Genomic DNA, 20006 nt, shown 5'->3' on the forward strand with positions numbered 1-20006 from the left:
TCCGCCGGGGTGATCGGCGTGGCTGTGCCCGAGTTTGTTGACGAGGGAACGAAACGTCACCGGCGGTGCTGGAACGCGAACGTAACAGAGCAAGAATTCTTGCGCCGGGGAGCGGCGGCAAACGCCAGAAGTTGGTTGGGCGCCGGTCTGGGTAGCTCCGCCATCCCAGTGCAGGCGGGATGGGGCTGTGCTGAGGTAACCGCTCTGTGCCCTGCGGCGGCCCTGCCTCGGCCTCTCGCTGGAGGTGAGCGCTTCTCCAGCGGTATTCCACTTGATGAAATTAGACAAAGCCGCCCGGCTGCTGCTGCTGCCACCCTGCTGGTCCCGGGGCTCGGGTAGCCGCCTGCCTCCCGACGCCGTTTTGGGGTTTTATTTTTTATGTTTTGCTTTTCCCTGCCGTTCGCGCCCGCCCGTTCATTAGCGATAGGCGGTGGGGCGGTCGTTATTTTGGGAGGGTGGAGGCAGAGGGTGTTTGTTTGTTTGCACCGCCTGCTGGTTGGTTTCCTGTGACAAGAGGTGATACACAGTTTCCAGAACTGTCTGGGAGTGGGAGGAGAGACAGACACAAAATGAGCTCAAGTCTCGTCCGTGCTGGTGATGCTGCTCCTGATGCTGCTCCATCCGCCAAACCGCCGTCCCGTCTCCCCCGCCGCAACGCGGCGATGGGGATGGAGGGATCGGGAAGGTGCTCCGGACGTTTCGGGCAGTGCCAGGGCTTTGGGGGAGAGGCAGCGGGGCTGGGGGTACCAAGTTTGATTTGTGGCCGAGCGGATTGGTGCTGCCGGCGGCGGAGAGGAGAGGCAGAGGGAGGCAAGAGGAGGACGAGGGGGCGAGCCGGGCCGTTTCGAGTAGAAACTGGCGGCCGTGCCGCTGCCCGGGGAGGTGCCACCCCGCTGGGGAGGTGCAGCGAGGCCGCTCCTCTCCTCCCTTCTGCCCGCCGCTGGCCGTGCTTCGGCGGCTCCGGGGTGGGCGGCCGCCGCCCGCCGGGCCGGGACCTGAGCGAGAAGGAGGAGGAAGGAGCCGCCCCGAGCGGCACCCGGCCGGCAGAGAGCCGGCGAGCGCGGGGCGGTAGGCGCCGGCTTTGAATTTAGACTTAGAGCCCCGGCTTCCACTCTCAGGAAAGGCGGCCCCCAGCCGCACCGCCGGCTCGGTGACATCGGTAGCGGCGCAGCTCACCTGGAAGGCGGTGCAGAAGGCCACGCTTCCCGGACGAGGGCGTCCTCTCACTAGCCTCCTCCTCCGTCTCTTCCCTCTGCCGACGGCTTGATGGGGATAAAGTTTATTAGATTCGCCTATCGGTGAAATCCGCGGGATTTTGAGACTTGTCACTGGCCCAGCAAGGACTGGCCGTGTGTGACACAGAATCATAGAACGGTTTTGGGTTGGAAGGGACTATAAAACTTACCCAGTTCCAACCCCCTGTCACGGGCTGGGACACCTTCCACTAGACCAGGTTGCTCCAAGCCCTGTCCAGCCTGGCCTTGAACACTGCCAGGGATGGGGCAGCCATGGCTTCTCCCGACAACCTGTGCCAGGGCCTCAGCAGCCTGACAGGGAAGAATTTATTCGTAAAATCAAATTTAAACCTCCCCTCTGTCAGTTTAAAGTCATTCCCCCTTGTCCTGTCACTACATGCCCTTGTAAAATGTCCCTCTCCAATGCATGGTTTGTGTGGCCGCAGAGAAGCGTTAAAAATAGATTGCTGCTTCTTGGTAGCTGCTAGGTACTATTAGAAATTCTGATAGCATTTAGCAACACATTTTAGTTGACACTTTAACATAAAAGCAGGAGGATGCTTTTATGCCAGCCTGGGTTTTGGGTTTTTTTTTTTTTTTTAGAGGAAGATTTAGCTGTGATTTGGAATAATTTCCTTTTTAAGCAGGCGCTGTCTTTTAAGTAAGTCAAAAGCTGCCCACACTTGCAAACCTAAAACCTGTGTAAAAGTTATGCCAAAACATGCTTGTTACGATTCTATTTCTAGAGGTTTCTCACACTCAGTGGGATATTGTTGAAACAGCAAGGGTTGTATGTTTTAGTGGCAGGATTTTCCCTCTGGCATCAGATACCACTCGCTCCCTGCTTTTGAGCTATGTTTAATACATATGCTTAAAATAATAATAATAAACTCCCCTTTCCCCTCACAGCTGCAGATTTCCCTTCCAGCTTCTCTGGTTTCATTCCCAATTCACAGAATACTGTAAAAAAAAAAAAACAAAACACCAAAAAAACCCCCACCAAACCCCTCCAGTCTTTCCTCAGATGTTTTCTGCGTGCGGTTAGTACTGCTGCTTTGTGCTCCTGTTTTCAGCTGGAGCTGACCAAGCTGACAGCTTTTTCTGCATGGAAGAGATGAACTGCGATGGGTGCAGGGTGGGTTGAATCAATTCATGGAGCCCAGTTTATCATTGCTCAAGGTTTTGGGCAGTCAGTTTCACCGGCACAGTTTGGGAATAATTTCCTGCCGCTGCCCAGGTTGTAGGGTAGTGTTATGAGCTGACTTGCACAGGTGCATAAATAAGCATGTGGCTTGCTGAAAAGTGTTGGGCTCCTACGTCCAAATTGTGCTTCTGCCTTGCCTTGTCAAATTTCGAATAGGTGCGCTGAAGTCAGCAGGAATATTCCTTGTGGAGAACACTCTTGGCATTGGGACATACTTTCTTGTTTCATGAGACTTGGAAATTTTTTTTCTTCAAGGTCTGTGTCTCTTTTATACTGTGGACTGTGCTATGTAGTATTGCAGTATTTAAATAACTCTTTTTGTTTCTTTGTGACCATAAAACGTTGCTGTCGAAGCTTTCCTAGGGATTAAAGAGGAATAATGAAGTTCTACATGGATTTTACCTGTTTGTGAGATACAAGCCAAATGTCTTCATCTGCTATCATTAAGACTATGTCACACTTCCGTTTTCACAATAAGTGTTCTGCAGTGATTTCTTGTTTACTAGAGATAATTAGGTCTTAGTTTCGTTGCAGTTAGCGGGTTACTTTCAGTAAAAGCCAGTTTTTCATTTTGTCTCCAGGGTGTACATCTGTCATAATTCTGCTTTCTTCCCGTTCTGTCTCTGCAGCTGTTCAGTGCAGTTCATTGTAGCGACACACGTTAGCATGGTTACAGTTAATTGTCAGGGCTTCAATTCTACACTCCTTTTACCCAGAGGTTTATACAGCCCTTGAAAATACTTTAGTAAGAGTTGTGCTATGTAAAACCTTTGACCCGAGGATATAGATTTTTTTCATGTATAATTATTTTTCAAAATCTGGTTCTGTTTAGCTATTTGCATAACAAAGAGTGGCACGCTTTATATCTCCCTATTTGATCATGTCTCTCTACTGGGGTCAAACAGAGGAAAAAGTATATGGTGTTCTTAAGTGTGCAGTAGTAACATTAAAAGTTCTGTGATGTGTTGCACGTGGGCATACTGCTGTGCCAGCTTTGTGGGGCATTTCTGCTCTGAAGAAGCTAGGAGCAAGGATTTGGATTTTTTTTCACTCTTAACCTGTGCAACTCCTAGGACTTCAGTGTGGAAGAAATAAGGAAGAAGGATCTTGGTGTTACTGCCCAGCATGGTTTGTGGCTTTTGTTGGTTCTGTGATCAAAGGAGCATGATAATGCGTACTGGTAAAAATAGTGACCAGTGAATTTGCTGTACCGTGTCATGTTGCTAGTTCTAACCCACTGTACTGCATCTGCCAGCAGATACTTGTAAGTGGACAGCAGTGTCCGTATTCCTAACTGTGTCTAGTTAACTTGTGTAGAATTAGATGTTTGTTGCTCTCATCCACAAGGATATGTAAATCCAAATGTGATTTTGTGGCCTGACATTGATTATATGAATATCATCCAGACATTTCATTTGCATAGCATTTTACAAGTATGTTAGAAAATGTTTAGTACTTTCTCCGAAATGCAGTAGCCAGAAGAAACATTTCACGCAGTGTAATCTTACCTTTAAAAATGTACCGTGTAAATCCAGAGTTATGTTTGTATGTTTGAAGTTTGTACCTAATCAATGAGTAAAGCTTTGCTTCCAGAGCTAGCATGATGAGAAGGGGTGGAAGAGCCACTGATGACTGTGGTTGAAGGCTGGTGTTTGCCTTGAGTCCATGTGTGTGTTTTATTGTTGTCTGTGTGTCGATCTCTCTCTCCCTTTCTCCCTTTCCCCCCAGTAAACGGTAAATGCTATAATAGAGTCCTCAGGAGAAATAACTATCAGCAGATAACTGTCAGCATGCTGTGCGTTGGTCTGTCTGATTTCTGAATGGATGCTTTTAAAGTGAAGAAGCAATCATCTTCTCAAGAAATGAAACTGAAACGACATGCCAGAGTTACTGGGTTATTTACACGTGTCACTAAAGTCTTGGGGAATGTTTGGCTTGGTGATGCAGCAGCCTAGGGCTGCTGGGCTCGTGTAGCTTCCCAAGTGTGGGCTCACTGTGTGGGTGAACGGTATGTGGGTAGGTGCCCTTTTGGGGTGAGAATTTGGGAAAAAACTCCTGTAGAAATGTTTGTGATGGGAGATACAGGGTTCAGGGGCACTGCTTGGTTGGCTGCTTCCTTGCTTCATTTTGCGAAGGGGGTTGGCAAGTTATTCTGAAGCATGTGTGGGTGCAGTGAAAGTTTTGTGGAAACTGCTGGACTAAACAGCAATTATGTGGTTGTATGCAGTTGTTGGGAATTACGCTTGGTAACCTGGGTGGTCTCTTCCTGTCCTGCAAGTGCTGCAGAACGGGTGCATAGGTTTTACTTACTATTGGAATGAATTTTAAAGCTTGTCTTAAATATTTAACCCTTTTTATGCTTATTTTACTTACAGGTATGATGATCACAGCCAGTATGTGCCATTAAACTAGCTGTGGTGCAGTCAGTCTTGATGAACCTGCATTTACTTCTGACTCGTTGGAATTGACAGGTGTACTCTAGTTTCAGAATACGTTTTAATGAGCTCAGGGTTGGACCAGATGCATTGTATATGCACCTGGATATAGTAAGTGTGGGTCAGAATAAAGTCAGGTGAAAAATAACAACATTTTCCTGGCTGTGAAGGGCAAGAAATTAAAAGGAAAATAATATTTCTGGCCCTCAAATCTCAGATAATGAAAGGAAAGAGAAGGAAATAAGTAATTTTACTGCCTTTTCAGTGTAATAGTGATAACCTCCTTATTTTTAGTTAATGAAAAGAGTTGCTATAGGTTTGGTGTTTTTTTCTTCTTCTTGAAGATTAAAAAAGTGTTACTTGAATTCACAATATTCTCTAAACATGCTGGGAAAATGTGATTGAGCAAGGAAAGCCTGTACCTTCAGTCTGCACCTAACCATCACTGGATTTATTTCAAATGCAGTTCTTGGGTGGCTTTGAGGTCACCATCACCCAGTAGAAACCAATAGTCTTTGAGCTACAGGCACTGTGATACCCTAAAGGACAGCAGCATTTCAATCTGTGTGGTTGTAGTTCTTATTAGCTATTGTAGTGTTATCTCTAGAATGTGTTTTCTGAACTGTGGATATAAACATCTGGTGGGAACAGTGTAAAATTATTTTAGAAGTTGAAAAAAGCTGTTTTATTACAATGGCAAAAGTTCCAGGGCATTGATCTTGGGAGGTTTGAGACTTACTCTAAGAAGCTGAATGCTGCTTTTGACATCTGTGATTTAGCTCCCTGTAAACTCAAGTTCAAAGATGAGAAAATGAGATCCCTGGATTTTAGCTTCCCCCCCCTGCTTCTATAAAGGAATCTCACAGAAGCTTCATCAGATGGTGTCTTTCTTTGACTGTTATTTTTGAGAACGCAAGCTTTTCACAGGCCAACTTCAGAAACCTGACCAGAGTGGACAAGAAAATTAGCTGTCTTACCTAATATTCTGTACTGCAGGAAAGTGGCTTCTGTTCTGTCTTCTCTTTTTTTGTGCAGAGCTATGGAGGGTGTTTGGACTGGGAGATGTGAATACCACTCTTTCCTTTAAACAATACCAACAACAAAACCATTTAGTTTGTTGGGGATTTTTTTAAATACCAGCTAGGAAGGAGAAGCTTCCTGGTTTTCCCTTACTTTGTGAGTTTGCAGAAAGGAGGGATGGGAAAAGATGAATTCAAAACACATGTATCCAGAAAGATGTGGAGGAGTAGGATGTCAAATTTTCTTGCTCCTTGCAAGGTCATGAGTGTGTCTCAGTGAGTATGCACTATGCTACTTCGCATTAGGATACATAGTACTTTTCAGACCATGCAGGAATGAACCAAGAAATGAAGATTTTTGACCAGGAATATCCCATCTACATTTGTGAGATAACTTTTTTTTTTTTTTAATTCCATATCCTTGGCCTTGTAGCAGCTAATTGATTTTTCAGTCTTGGCCTGTTCTAGACCTGAATGTTGGCTTTCTGTGATACGTGATTGTGTCAGAACTTGGCTCCGGACCTACTACATTTATACCAGATGTGTATTCAGATGACTTTGATGGTCCAGGGTGATCTGGGTATTTATTCATTGGCAGCATTTCTGTCTGCTGTACGCACGGAGTTCTGGTCTGCTTCAAAGCAATTCATTCAGAGAGAATTCTAGCACTACAGTTGCTTGCAGAGGTTGTCATTTATGATTCTTTATTCTCTGTCATTAGACATTATCTGTGAACTCCTACTCTGTAAAATGATAACAAAATGTTTTGGTGAAGTGGACCATTCAGTTACCTTCAGTGAGCAAAGTTTGCAGCTCAGAACTGTTAGAAGTTTCACAGACAACAATGTTAAATCCCACGTTGGAAGGTAACTCTCTGGGAGGGAGTCTTTCCCCCACCTCTGTTTGCAAGTATAATGTAAAAAAGGAAGGCTCAGTGAAAAAAGTTCTGTTGAAGGCTTTCTAAGAAATCTCAGCTCGTGAAAATGAGGTTAGATTTTCTGCGCATACCTAGAAGCAAAGAAGTATTTCAGCATCATGATTTCCAAATCTGTGCCTCTGAGGTATGTATGAGGGCTTTGCTGCTAGCAGAACACTCAGACCTTATTGGTACTGTGATTGATATGTGGTAAGCACAGAATCAAGGGGTTTGATCTGTTTCTAGAATCCTTGTCATTTTAACTCATGGTGGATGTGCCGTTCTACACTTGTCATGTTTTTTCTGCTCTTCAGTTTACACCTTTTAATAGCTTTATACATGTAAATGCACACTAGCTATTTACAGCTTCTTTAATTTTTCTGAATTTGATTTCATTCCACAGAGAATACTTGTGAAAATACCAACACCCTGCGAATAGTAGTTAAAAAGATACTGAACTTTTTGTCTTTCCATCACTGGATCATGTGCAGTCAAACTCAATATTGGTAGAAGTCTGGCAGTTTATAGGAGCTTCTGTGCAGTCAGTTGGTGGTCTGATTCCTGAAGAGCAGTGTTGGGCATGTGCCTGCAGGAGGAATTAACACTTTCGCTGGAGAGGGTGGTGCTTTCCAAGGCATAGGTGATACATGTTTAGTTAATGGAGAAAACTTGGCTGGCTACTGCTCATACTTCGTTCATATGTATATATATATAAATACACACACATATATATGTGGATGACTTTAAACTTTGATTTTGTAAATCTGGCACTTAAAACAGGAATAAAATGGTTCCAGTACCATATTAGCCAAAGCAAATATTTACACAAGCAGTACAAATGTTATCGTATTACAAATCCAGTGTCAGAATGGGCAGGGGAAGTCAAGCGCATTGACTGCAGCTATTTCGTGATTTTAAGACCTCTCAGAACAAAATATGCTCTTGCTTAGGGGTGAAAGTGTTTGGTGGGGCTGTCATCGATCCTCTCCAATCTTGTTCACTTGCTCATGTGATGACTGCCTAATTAAGCATCCCTGAGAGAGTCACTGTTCATATTTCAGATGCTGTTTAAAGTTGTTTGTTTTCCTTTGTGTGCTGTAAATCCTTCTGAATGCCATCAGAAACACAACTTGATGACTGTGTATTATTATCTTGGGTTAAGTGCTGTCTCATTGCTTTGCAGGCTGCCTGCTGTTTCCCGGGGAGATCATGAAACGACGTCGGCTTCCTAGCAGCAGTGAAGATTCTGACGACAATGGCAGTAAGTGCTCCTTTGTTGTACAGTGCAGTAGGTTATGAGTTTGAAAACACATTTTAATGCAGTGTTTTATCTGACAGAGGCTTTTTGCATATTGGTTGGACTGGTAGGAAATGTGTATTATAAGGATTTAGTCATTCTGAGTGCCGGTGGACAGAAGATTGGGGATCCCCCCCATTGTATTGACTATACAGTGTTAGCTGGTAAGAGAAACAAGTGAAAAAGTAGGTTGTCTTCTTTAAAATCTTTGCAAGCAGCATAATTTATCATTGCAAGGACAAAATCTGCATGGAGACATCTGCTGACATTGTCCACAGCTTAGTATCTAATAGAAGTTTGCATTAAGATTCTCATACTCTCTTATGCAATGAAAGGGTATATTGCTTCCAACTTCAGTAGGAAAGATTGATGGTGCATAAAAGTTGTTCCTTACTTCATTTGAGGATTATCTTATTTGAGGAATAACTTTAAAGAATTTGAATTCAGGAGATTAGTAATTTGGATACAGAATGTATTTAGTTTTTTAGCTGTAAGTGTCCTGACATAACTAACATTGAGCTCTTAATGGTGTTTTGGATTCCAGAGATTGATAATCTTCCATTAAGCAGGAAAAAAAAAGGCGGGGGGAGAGAGGAAGGTAAAATGGCAGTTTGGGAAATGTGCCAGGGTGTTTCATTTACCCAAACAAGCAAGCTGATTGTACCTGACAATAGTGCAGCCTAGCCAGTTGTCAGAGAGATTTCCCTGGTTTTAAATTGATCTCTCTGGGTGCACATCTTCAAATCTGAAGTCTTTCATGAGACTTCAGTTTGAAATGTAACAGAAAATGATCAGGGAGGTTTTCCAGGTGCTTCTGAAAGCTTTGCTCTGAGAAGCAGAGCTACACCTGGCTACACTGTGCCTACTTCACCTGCATTTCTTAGGTGTGTCTGTTCTGCATGGAAGTCTGCTCAGGTCTGGCCAGATCTGCACCCTGAAAACCCTAAGCAAACTGTTGCTGTCACGAAGTAGTGGTAAAAGGGTTGAAGGAGATGAGAACTAGCCAGCCTATAGGAGTTAGTCCAAATGAGGATTGAGTAAAATCTGTTAAAGAGGTGTGGGATTTGGCTTGGTTTTGGAGAGCTACCTGCAATTGGGGGATTTTGGAAGACAAAAATGGGTGATTTAGACCTGTTTGTTCTGCGTTAGAAGGTTACTTGGGGTTTTAAAAATAGAAGTTGTTGTAATTCCTCAAATGTAATGCATACTTCCCCAAAACAAAGATGTGTTTTACTTGTAAGATGGACAAATAGCTGCAAATGTGAGGGCTTTCATTGTAATTTTGCTTTACCTTTTTTTTTCATTGTCTGGGAGCTTTGTATTATAGTGTTTCATTTTGATAATACCGGTGTTTATTTTCACTCTGACTTTTACAATTCGATCCCCTCATGTGCCTTGTGTTACAGGTTTTACCAGGCAAAATATGAAGGAGGTAATTTTGGAATTGAAGTTCTGACACATACAATTGACTGATCTGTTGCTGATTATGGTGCTTGTTTGCCATGCCATTTGATATATAGCGATCTGGAATAGAGCTGTCAACTTACTGAATCATGTTTTCCAAAAAGCTTTATTTTCATCTGTTCCAGTGATCAAGATCTAAGGAAATGAGTTAGGGAAAGAAAAACGAATCCTTGCTCTTTCAGGATCTGTCTGTGTTAAAGCCTAACTATTTGTTGAATAAGTTACATGGCAAAAGGCAGTTTAAAAGTATTTTCAAGCACTGATTGAAATATATACTGCTTCCCTTTCTTGAGGTGTCTTTTCTCTTGATTTGATTTGGGTGTTTTTTTCCCCTTGTGAAGTTAGTTGTCAGATTTAGGTACAGGCTTCTGTATTCATTCTGTTACAATACACGTGTTCAAAAAGATCAAGGATGAGAAGCTGAGATACAGTGTAGGGACAGTGTCTGAGTCTTTCTGTCACTCGCACTTGGCTGAGTACAACGCTCAGGCCTTTTCCACTTTTCGTGTTACAGGGATACCAGTAGTTCCTCGCAACTATGTGTGAATGGCAAAGGTCTCCTCTAACAGGTCTCACCTTCATTTAATCTTTTCTTTAGTAGTCTTCAGTAGAATTATTGATTACTCTGGCAGTGTTCATTTCAGTGTATGGGTAGTAGCGTTAGAAGGGGAAGCAAATTTTGCCTAAAAAAACGAAAGGTAAAAATTTCTGGGCTCTGTGTTGAAGGCTTTAAGTTGTTTCACTAGCTGTTCTTCCTTCTTGGAGTTTCCGGAGTCGGAACACAACTCAATAGACTGTTCTGAGCACTTCAGACAGCCGTCTTCTTGTTGAAAAGTAGAAATTGTAATCAACACTTAGTTGGAATCCTGTTGCCAAGCATCTGCTTCCCTTCAGTCAGTGGCACCTCTTGACCCTTCAGTGCACTTGTTGCATTCCCATCATACTGCACTCAGTGGTCCTTCAGCTTAGAGCTCAGAACTGCTCTCCCTCATCTCATGTGGTGAGAATTTGGCCTTCATCTCTTGGGTTTCTTCAGTTCTGAAGTTGTGTTTTCATACTGTGCTTTAGGAGACTGTCTGGTCAGGTGTCTCAGGTTGAGCACGAGTGTCACTGAATAAATGTGCTTGGAGTAACCTGAATGAGGATGCTTGACTGGGGTAGACTCCAGCACATAGACTAGCATCACCCAGAAAATATTTTGGCATGAAGAAATACACATTCTACATTACATTACATTATTATTCTACAATACACATCCTGAACTCAGGAACCTGAGTATTTATAAGGTAATAATAATGTTACTAATAATGGAAGTTACGGAAAAAGAATGAACATACAAAAACTGTTTTCCATTAATTGAACTGAATCAGTTTCCTTGGTAGTCATGAAGTTACAGCAAAATAAGCCTCATATACTAAGCACTAAAAATGTATTATGCTGAAGATATGTGTACCTGTAGTTCTTCAGGGGCACTCTGCTTTTGTGACCTGACAGAAGAGGATCATTTTCATTTAGGGGTGAAATATAGGACAGAAGAAAGCTTAACTACATGGCTGTAGTCTTTGAGTACATACATGTATTTACTGACTTACGTCAGATATTTTAGTGTGAATGGTTATATGTTATTTGCAATATTTTAAAGCCTTGCACATTAAGGAGGGAACCCTTACTTTTTCCATCACTTCTTTGTTGCCTGCTGATTTGGTTCTTTCCCAAAAGCAAAGTGCAGACTTCAAACCCCACAAAGTATTTTTTTTTATGTCCTTCAGCCTAACTGCTGTAAATCTTTAAGCCGCGTACCCTTAAAATGAGAGTTCTAAACCTTCATTTAGACATGAGGCCAAAATAACATATTTGAAGCAGTGAGCAAGAGGTATCAGTGCAAGTTGTACTCAGCAGTTCCACAGTTAGCCCCTGGCTATCCGAGTGTGTTCTCAAGAGATTTTGTTTTCTGAAATCATAGGTCACTTCTGAATATTTTATTCATGAAAGATAATTGAATGAAAAATGGCTGCAGATATAGTTCTGGATTTTGAGCTTATGTCTAAATACAGAAGAATGGTATTGGGAGAGGCTTGTTGAAAGGATTTAAGATTATTGGCACCTGAAAGTGATCTTTTTTTTTGTCATCTGGCAGTTTGTTAGTTTCTGTCCCTTTCCAGGTAGCGCATTACAGAAGCTACAGTAGATGTTAATGTGAGCCAGGGCCATTATAAAAGCATGATACCACCTTCTTCAAAACCTGTATTAGGTACATTAGTAACCTTTACCTCAGACTCACTCATGTCCTTGTTAGCTGCATGGCTGGCTAGTGCTTTTGTAGTTCTTAAGCAATCTTTCCATTGTATTTCTGCTTGCTCCTCCTTTGCAAAAACTCCTCTTTATGATTCTGGGTCTTGCTGTCATCAAATGTTAGATACTGAAGCTGTTTTATCTTTCCTGCTCAGTCTTGACCTGACTTTTTAGCCTCATTGGTCTGTAGATCTGCAAAAGTGGTTTGTGCTGAATGTTCCATGTGCTTTGCTTCCTGGAGAGATAAAGTTGTGCAGGGAGTAGTTTCCATTTATAGCTTCAGGGCATTCCTTCCACACAAATTGCTCGGACAATTGTATTGTAGAGATCTTGGGTGAAATCCAGGCTTTCCTTGATGTCAGAGGTAGTTTGGTCGGTGTTTTCCATGAGTAAGGAATTCAGAGCATGATTTTCTCCACACTTTACTGGCTCCCAAGATGCTTCTTCATTTATTCGTGGAGGGGTTATCAGTTCATCATACTCCTACATGCAGAGCGTCTGAGAGAAAAACTGAAGACGCTTGCAGACAAAAAGTACTTGTAAGATTTACAAGGTTTCACATCAGTTTTGAGAAATGAAAGATTTAATACTTATGGATTATGGAGTATAATTCTGTAAATTAGATGGACCCTTATTCTATCTTTGCTAAACAAATGTTATTTTAAAGTTAAACACATTTTGCCAATATCCATTGCTTTGGCTGAATGATGGGTATCTTAGGTTTAGAAAGGGCTTTTCATCCCAGTGGATTCCCGTTGTGTTTGAGATGGATCCCAGAGTGCCTTCACAAAGGTTGCTGAGTACATAACCTCAGGTGTGTACATTTACCGCAGTGTTGCAGTTGCTGCTGGCCTGAGGTGTGGCACTTACTTAGCAGTATGAGTAATGCTGTGCACCATTTTATCAAAAGCAAGTGAAGAGCATGTTTTGGTTTTCAATTGAACTGGCTGGTAGGGGAGGGATGGTGATAAATAGTGGAATGTAATGTAGTTACAGTGCGAGAATTTGGGCAAAGTAGGACGTTTAGTGGTTACTACTGTGCTTTTGGTCAAGGGTTTTGGCGTTCAGATTTGATGCTGAGTGGTCAGAACCAGCATATCGTGAAGGTTATGTTCACTGGGGTGGGGTGACTTTTGGTAAAGTTGTTGCTCTTTTGAGTGATTTGAAAGATTTACGGATTTTAGGATATTGTATCTGAGGAAGAGACATCACATAATCATCACAACCATTTTGGGAGGCGTACACCTTTCTTTACAGGACTGCTAATGTTGAATACACCTAACTCCGCTGGAGTTTTAAGGCCTGACTGACAACAGTTGTGTTACCAACCTATGCTAGCTCAGGAGGTGCTAAATTTGCTTTGATAACCTGTATTAACCTTGCCCTGAAACTTCGCATACTGTTAATGGTGGGAAGCCCTGGGCTAGAGAGTACTTGGGTCTTGTGATAAAATACAAGGTGGGGTCTAGGAATGTTAAAAGAGTGTCGTGTGCCTCTGCATGGCGCATGTTATGTACATGGTCTTTGTAATTATGAAACTTGTGTGTGCTACTGAGAAAAGGGATGATAGAGGGAACTTCAATTGAACTACTGTGGCAGGGAGCTGCAAAGCTGTTTGTTATGTGTGTCAGATACTGAGCAATTGTGCTGTGTTGTTCTAAAGCACTGCAAAAATTGTATGGATGCATGTGTTGTTCAGCAACTGCAGTTGGGTAGTTGTCAAATGGCGCTACATCTTAAGTAGAATTGGTGTTGCTTTTTCTGTTTTGATCTTGAATGAGACTATTGTGTATTAATACACTATTATATAAAGATAAGGAAGATAGATGGCTCCAGCAACAGAAACATGAGAAGGTGAATCTGGCTGTGTGGAACGATCTCGTATGTTGTGTTTGCATACATGCTCTGTGATAAGGCCTGAAGGCTTCTGCACATACAGCTCTTTTTGTACCTAACATAATGGGAAGCTGCCCTTCGAATAGTCTGCTTCTGTTTTCTTTGTGTTGGAATTTAGGTCTAGACATAGAGTTATGTGTAAGTGATATGTGAAAAGTTGTGGGCCAGCCACTAAATGGGGAGAATGAGCATCTATGTTTTCTCTTCAGATTGCAGATTTTTCTGACAGAGTATTGGCAGCAGCACCTAGTTTGACTCAGAGAGAGCTGAGGAACAGTATAGGCAGCTGGAAATGCCAGCGTTAAGCAGAAGTGACAGCCAGACATACATCCATGTCGGGGATGTTTTGCTCTGTTTTGCTGCCTGCTGTAATGGTGTAGCAGGAGTGTATTTACAGTGGGAGAACTGCTTTCAGATGCCTGGTGATCTGAGGCTTTGAAGTGTTCAGAGGCTGGAGCAGCAGGTAGGTCTCCAAGGACACAGCAGGGTGCCTTGCAGGTGGCTTTACAACAGTCTTGTGTATGATACATACTAGCTGAGCCTTTTCTGCTCATGCTGAGTAGTAGATTAGTTGTGGGGAAGAATTCCCTGAGGGTTTGAATTGCTTTTTTGGTCTAGAGGAGTTTTGTGTTTGATGGACTTTTTTTGAATCAAAACATATCCTCAGTAGATCATTTAATAAATTGATACAGTTAAAATTGATTAGGTTTTTCCTTCTGCAGAGTGTCTGTCCCTCACAAATATGGAGAGAGAATTCATGGTCCTTGATTTCTTCATTATCAGGAGGTGAATGTGCTACATACACCCTGTAGTGGTGTTATAGAAAGAGTGTACAGTGTAAGGTGCATGTAATAGCCTAAGGGAACAGGAAGTTTTCTTACTTGTGTCTTAGAAGTCGCCTTTGCAGCACCAGGAGTGTTCTAGACCTTTGCCTCTCCTGCTGTGAGTTGTACCTTGTTAGTAGTCTGGGATTTCTTCTTGCTTTTTGTCTTTAAGTGGATAAATGCAAAGGGAAAGCTGAGATGTAGTGAAAGTATGATCCTCCTACTGTTCTCAGTGATGAAAACCTTTTAAAGCATGCGAACACCTATGCTGTCTGAATGGATCATACCTGTAAAAGAATAAGCATGCTCTTGGTGTCTCTCCTGAGTGGTGATGGGTCTGGCTACTAGGTTCACTTCCACAATCATGTAACAGGATTGGCACTTAATGAGACACCTTTTATCTCTGATGTCTGGTGATAATAGTGATGAATGCCCTGGGTATGTTTGTTTAGCTTCGTGCTTTTGGAGTTGTGTGCTTTTCCTATTCACTGTTATTCACGTGGCTTTTGGTAGTATGGGCTCTCTTAACATCTCATTAATTTTCCATCTGCTGTAGAACTCATTTCTCCCATGAGGTGTATAATGTTATCTTACAGAAGTTTTACGTCTGCCAAATCCCCGTGATTCAGCCTTCCCTTATGTTTTTTGTTATTTTACCAAAACTGGGTTTAACTGTCTTGATCTTTAGTTGATTTTCTAGTCTTGGTGATCCTAACCCAGTTTAAGGCTAGTGTTCAGAAAACTGTTGATGAATATAGTAATTTTGAATACTTAATGCAAGAGGATAATTTTGGTGAAAAGCGTCTGTAATCTTTCCAGAATAACTCAGGTTCATGTGCTTTTACAAGCACAGAAGAGCTGTTTTGAATCTGTTTGTTTTGACCACAGTAGATTGTTCCTTCTGTACGATCCAGGAATGGTTCTTACTTCATATATTAGACATAAAAATCAGATCATTCATCACTGAAGTGGTTGTAATCGCCTATGAACTTTTTCTTTCAGTGAGGTCCCTCTTCTGGATTAAGCATGAAAATGTGGAAAGGATGCTGAAAAGACAGATAACACCCTCATTTTCTTCCTGCACTTTTAATGGTGTACTCAGAGTGGGTGGATTCCTTACTAATGAAAACAGCTTTGGGTAATACAGTGACCTGATCCTGGCACTGTTGAAGGCAGTGATACTTTGCCATTAACTTTGATGGGAGCAGAGTTGAAAATCTGGTTTGAGATTTCCGAAGTGTTAAATTTAATACTGTTAGGGGCTGGATAGTTTACTATCATTAGGCTACCTCCTTCAATTCCTTGCAGTTCTGTGTCTTAAGTGGTGGTGGTTTGACTCTGTGAATGCTGCCTTATAGCTGGGTTCTGTTTATTCAGTGAGTAAATGTTTTCCGTATTGAAGCAAAGCTGTTGCCAAAGGTCATCTGTTAGCTGTAGTTACAGATCTTAGTGGGTAGTAAAATCACAGTCCCCTGAGAAATTCTTACACCTTTTTCTCCTAGTATTACGTAGAGTCAGTTTACACTGCTCAGAAAAATACAACAGCTTTTTCAGTAACTTACTAAAAACATTGTATGCTTTCAATGTGTGTTCACCAATGTTATGTACAAGGAAGCAGCTATTACAGAACTACGTAAGAAACTGTTTCTTCCCTTATTCGTTGTAGGGAGTTAGTTGGCATGGAAAAAATACTCACAGTATCTCCTGAGGAAGGCTGGCTGCATTTGAGTTATCCCTTATGCACAGAAATTTTATGTTGTGTGCTGTGGTATAGCACTTTAAAAAAAGTAATTTAAAATGAACTTTCTGTAGTTTTGGTGCTCAGAGTTGACCTTTCACGTTGCGTGGGATAGTTAATTGATCTGGTGGCCTAACCCTTGCGTAGATGGACTGTGTCTGAAATAGAAGTACACATTTAAGACACTGTTTTGATGTGTAGCATCTGACTGAGTAAAGAAATGGAGAAGATACAGCAGGGATTATTTTATTCCTCACCCTTTGTGGCTTCTCTGTGGCATGAGAGAGACCTGGGAGTCCATCCTTTAATACCCACAATAAAACAAACAAACAAGCCCCATATGCTGCTTGCTTACTTGTCTTCAGCTTATGATAAATTGTCATCAGAGTTGAATTACAGCACATGGGTAAAGATCCAGAAGTACAGTGTACTGCTGCTATTGCTGTAATTTTCCCAGATGCATGCATTACTTGAGAACAGCTGGATTAAACCTCCAGACCTACCAGCTAATTTCCCACAGAAACTTCTGAATCAAACACCGCTTTGCCAATGCAGCTTGGTGTTCTTAATTCCTTGCCTTGCGGTCTACATCCCCCAGGCCCAGCAGTGTACAAAATACCCCAAACCACAGATGAATTAGAAATTTCAAGTGTCTGACTTGCTGGTGTAGCGGTCTGACTAGCTGAATATCTCAGTAGCAGATGGTTAGTCAGATATTAATGTCTTGCTGATGGAAAATACCAGAACCCACGAGAACTGAATACTGTCTGGGTGGGTATGAATGTGGTCTGTCTTCTAGTGAGGCTCTTCATTAATCACATCTGCCTAAACATTAAAATGTTTGTATTGTTGTGGTGCAGGAAAAATCTGTTTTTCTGTCACGGATTTTAGCTGTATGTCTGACACTTTTTGAGTGCTTACACTTACTCCCCTCTGCCTTTTTTAGGTTGAGTTTGGATAAGGCTTATAGGATCCTCAGGAGCAGTTTCTACTGCTGCTTGTGGTTTTTCTTTAGTTTTCAAGGGAATGTTTAAGTGGAATGGTGGTTAAGTGATCTCGGGAGCCTGGTTTTCCACACAGATCAATAAATAGCAGTTGGTTGATTCTTTCGTTCTTTTTCTTCCTTCTTTTTTTCTTTCCTCCTTCGTAGAAATAGAAAATTATAATTGTGAAATACAGGAGCTTAGGACAAGTGACCATGACTTTTTAAAAACTTTTAAAATCCCCAGCTTTTATATTAAAATTATGACGTGCTTAAAATAATCTTTCTGTATTCTTATCTCTGAAGATTTTTAGCTGTTTGCTCTGTTACGTTGCTTTAGTTTGACCATTATGCACGTCTGCGTAACCTGTTACTCATTGCTGTGTACAGAGCAGCTTCTACTGGGGCAGATTCCTTAATGGAATCTGAAAAACTGAAAAGAGAAGCCAGAAGCATAACTACGACATAATGGATTCTTCTAATGACTTGTTACTAGCTGCGTCTTTCCAATGAACACCTTGGTTAGTCGCTTCACTTAGAAAATGATTTTCCATTTTGAGAGCTTATCCCATCCTATGCAATCTGGTTTTGAGCAGTACTCTCTGATCCCTAAGAGGTTTTCTGCTGGATGACGTAAGGTGATGTTGCTCTTACGGACTATAGCTTACACTTTCTACTCCTACTGTCTATATGCACAGGCAGTGGAGAAATGAACAACATGGGAAGGCCTTTGCATCTGTTCTGTTTATCTGTATTCAATGCCCAGAGTTCCAAAGTCTGTGTTCAGAGTTCAGTGTGTAGGTCCTAGCCTCCCTATCATATAGATGTTATTTCAAGTCCTTCATCTCTCCATCCCATGAGGATTTATTGTTTTTTTTTTTTCCCATTGTTTTTGTATAGTTGGGAGTAGAAAATACCTGCTGTACGTATAAATCTTCCTGAATTAAAATCAGTTGATTGGCACAGGTATAATATACTATGGTGTCAAAGCACTGCCTTGACAGCGGAGTGGAGGTGCTTTCTCTTTTTGCTTTTCTCCTGTTACAATATTTCTGAAAGCTGACAGAGACTCTGCCAAAAGGTTTCAAGGCAAAGAGGTATAATTTTTTTGGAATGGAATGAATAATTATGCAGATGAAAATTATACAGCCACACTGAGAGATTTGCTCAGAAGAGACAGCAGCTTGTTCGTGTGGGCTCTGCGGTGTGCGCATGGCAGTGGGCTTCATTTTGAAGAGGCTTGCTCTTTGGCTGACCAAAAGAGATATTTAGGACATTAATACGTTAGCTTGAAAGAGTACATTTCTGGCTGCCAGCAGACCTCCTGGTCAGTGATTAATCTGTAGAAAGTGGTTTACTGATGCTCAGGGGGAAGTGTGGTATGAGATAGCTCTCTTTAAATGCTGGGGGGAAGGCTGGTAAGGGCCATGCAGCCGATGCCTCTGTAAATAGAAAATTACGAACGAAACCAAACCAGAAGAGCAATCACTGAAGTTTACAGCTGAGTAACTTTTATTTTCTGGTTCATTTTGAAAGAGTCTTTGGAGGTGTGTCATAGGAGCCTGCCTCTAGCTTACCTTACTCATACAGTTGCGCTGAAGTCAATTGGCCTTCTTGGGTGTGTGGAGGGAGCAAAGGCTTTTATTGATAGATGGCAGCAGTGTCTGCAAATGATCATTTCTGTATCCTAGGTCTGTCCACCTGGTCTCAGCATTCCAGATCTCGACGTCGGAGGACGTCGTGTTCCAGACATGAAGATCGGAAACCTTCTGAGGTATTTCTGGAATGTGATTTGCATTTTGTTACATCTATCACATACAGAGCCATATACATGTTCTGGTAATGGATCCATTGCTTCTGTTTTACATTTTCTTTTCTTTCTGCTACATTTTAGCTGGCACCTTCCCCACACCCCCAACTTATTTTTTTGGCCGGGAGATGAGGGAGTTCAGCTGTTGGCAGAGCCACTGCCAGCACCAGTCTCTGTGAATTTTGTTATAGTCTGACACCCGTTCAGCATGGCTGTGTAGTCTTTCTTCTAGTCTTTTAGGCATCGGGGTTTATTTGTAGCTTGAAATGTGAACAGTGAAAGTCAACATTAGGTGCATTTATTGCGTAGTTGGTAGTGGGTCTTGGTATGTGATCTTTGTTAAACTGCTTGTCAAACTAGAAGTCTGCTTCCTGACAGTTATGACTTGTGTAGTGCTTTGAGGAAATCCTGTTAAGGGAGATGCAAATCTTTGAACTTTCCAGGATGGATCAGCTGTTAGTAACACATAAACGCGATCCAGTTCTTTGGAAGTGTTCTTGGTCAATTTCCCTATCTTCAGGCAAATACTGCGTGGCAGACTTTGTAGAGGCTGCAAGGAAGGTGTTAATGTTGGGAAATGGAATTTCTTCATTTAACGTACTTGCCCAATACATATATTTCTGGTGCATTAGTAAGTGATCGATGTTGTGTGAAAACTTGCTTTATTAATCTCCTCAATGACAGTATGCCCAAGTCCCGGAGAAAGAGTTTTCGCATGAAGGGTCATTGCTCAGTGTTTCAGTGTGAGCGACACCAAGTAGTGGTGGTTTCCAGTCTTCTTTTTTGATTGTTGGCCATTAAAGACCTGTTATTTAAATTTTTCCTTCCTTCTTGGTGAATGTGGAGATTCCCTGGTGGCTGGCTTCCTTTCCTTAGTTATCTTTTGTGCTTCCC

General features: G+C 42.0%; 1 protein-coding gene across 9 annotated transcripts in view; it reads left to right on the top strand.

The window, feature by feature from the left end:
* JADE1 (jade family PHD finger 1) overlaps positions 1-20006 on the top strand; it is a 42752-nt gene that overhangs the window by 1151 nt on the left and 21595 nt on the right. For 3 of the 9 annotated variants that reach the window (XM_065687123.1, XM_065687131.1, XM_065687151.1), the window contains exons 2-3: positions 7993-8070; positions 18994-19076. In XM_065687123.1, coding sequence (XP_065543195.1) covers positions 8019-8070; positions 18994-19076 — 135 coding nt within the window. In that variant the 5' untranslated portion in view covers positions 7993-8018. Of the gene's footprint in view, positions 1-186; positions 245-582; positions 686-4893; positions 4911-7988; positions 8071-18993; positions 19077-20006 lie in introns of those variants that run through there. The other 6 variants (XM_065687142.1, XM_065687113.1, XM_065687159.1 and 3 more) reach the window with 6 other exon arrangements.

The sequence above is a fragment of the Lathamus discolor genome, chromosome 1 (genome assembly GCF_037157495.1).
Source record: "Lathamus discolor isolate bLatDis1 chromosome 1, bLatDis1.hap1, whole genome shotgun sequence".
In the NCBI taxonomy this organism is placed as follows: domain Eukaryota; kingdom Metazoa; phylum Chordata; class Aves; order Psittaciformes; family Psittacidae; genus Lathamus; species Lathamus discolor.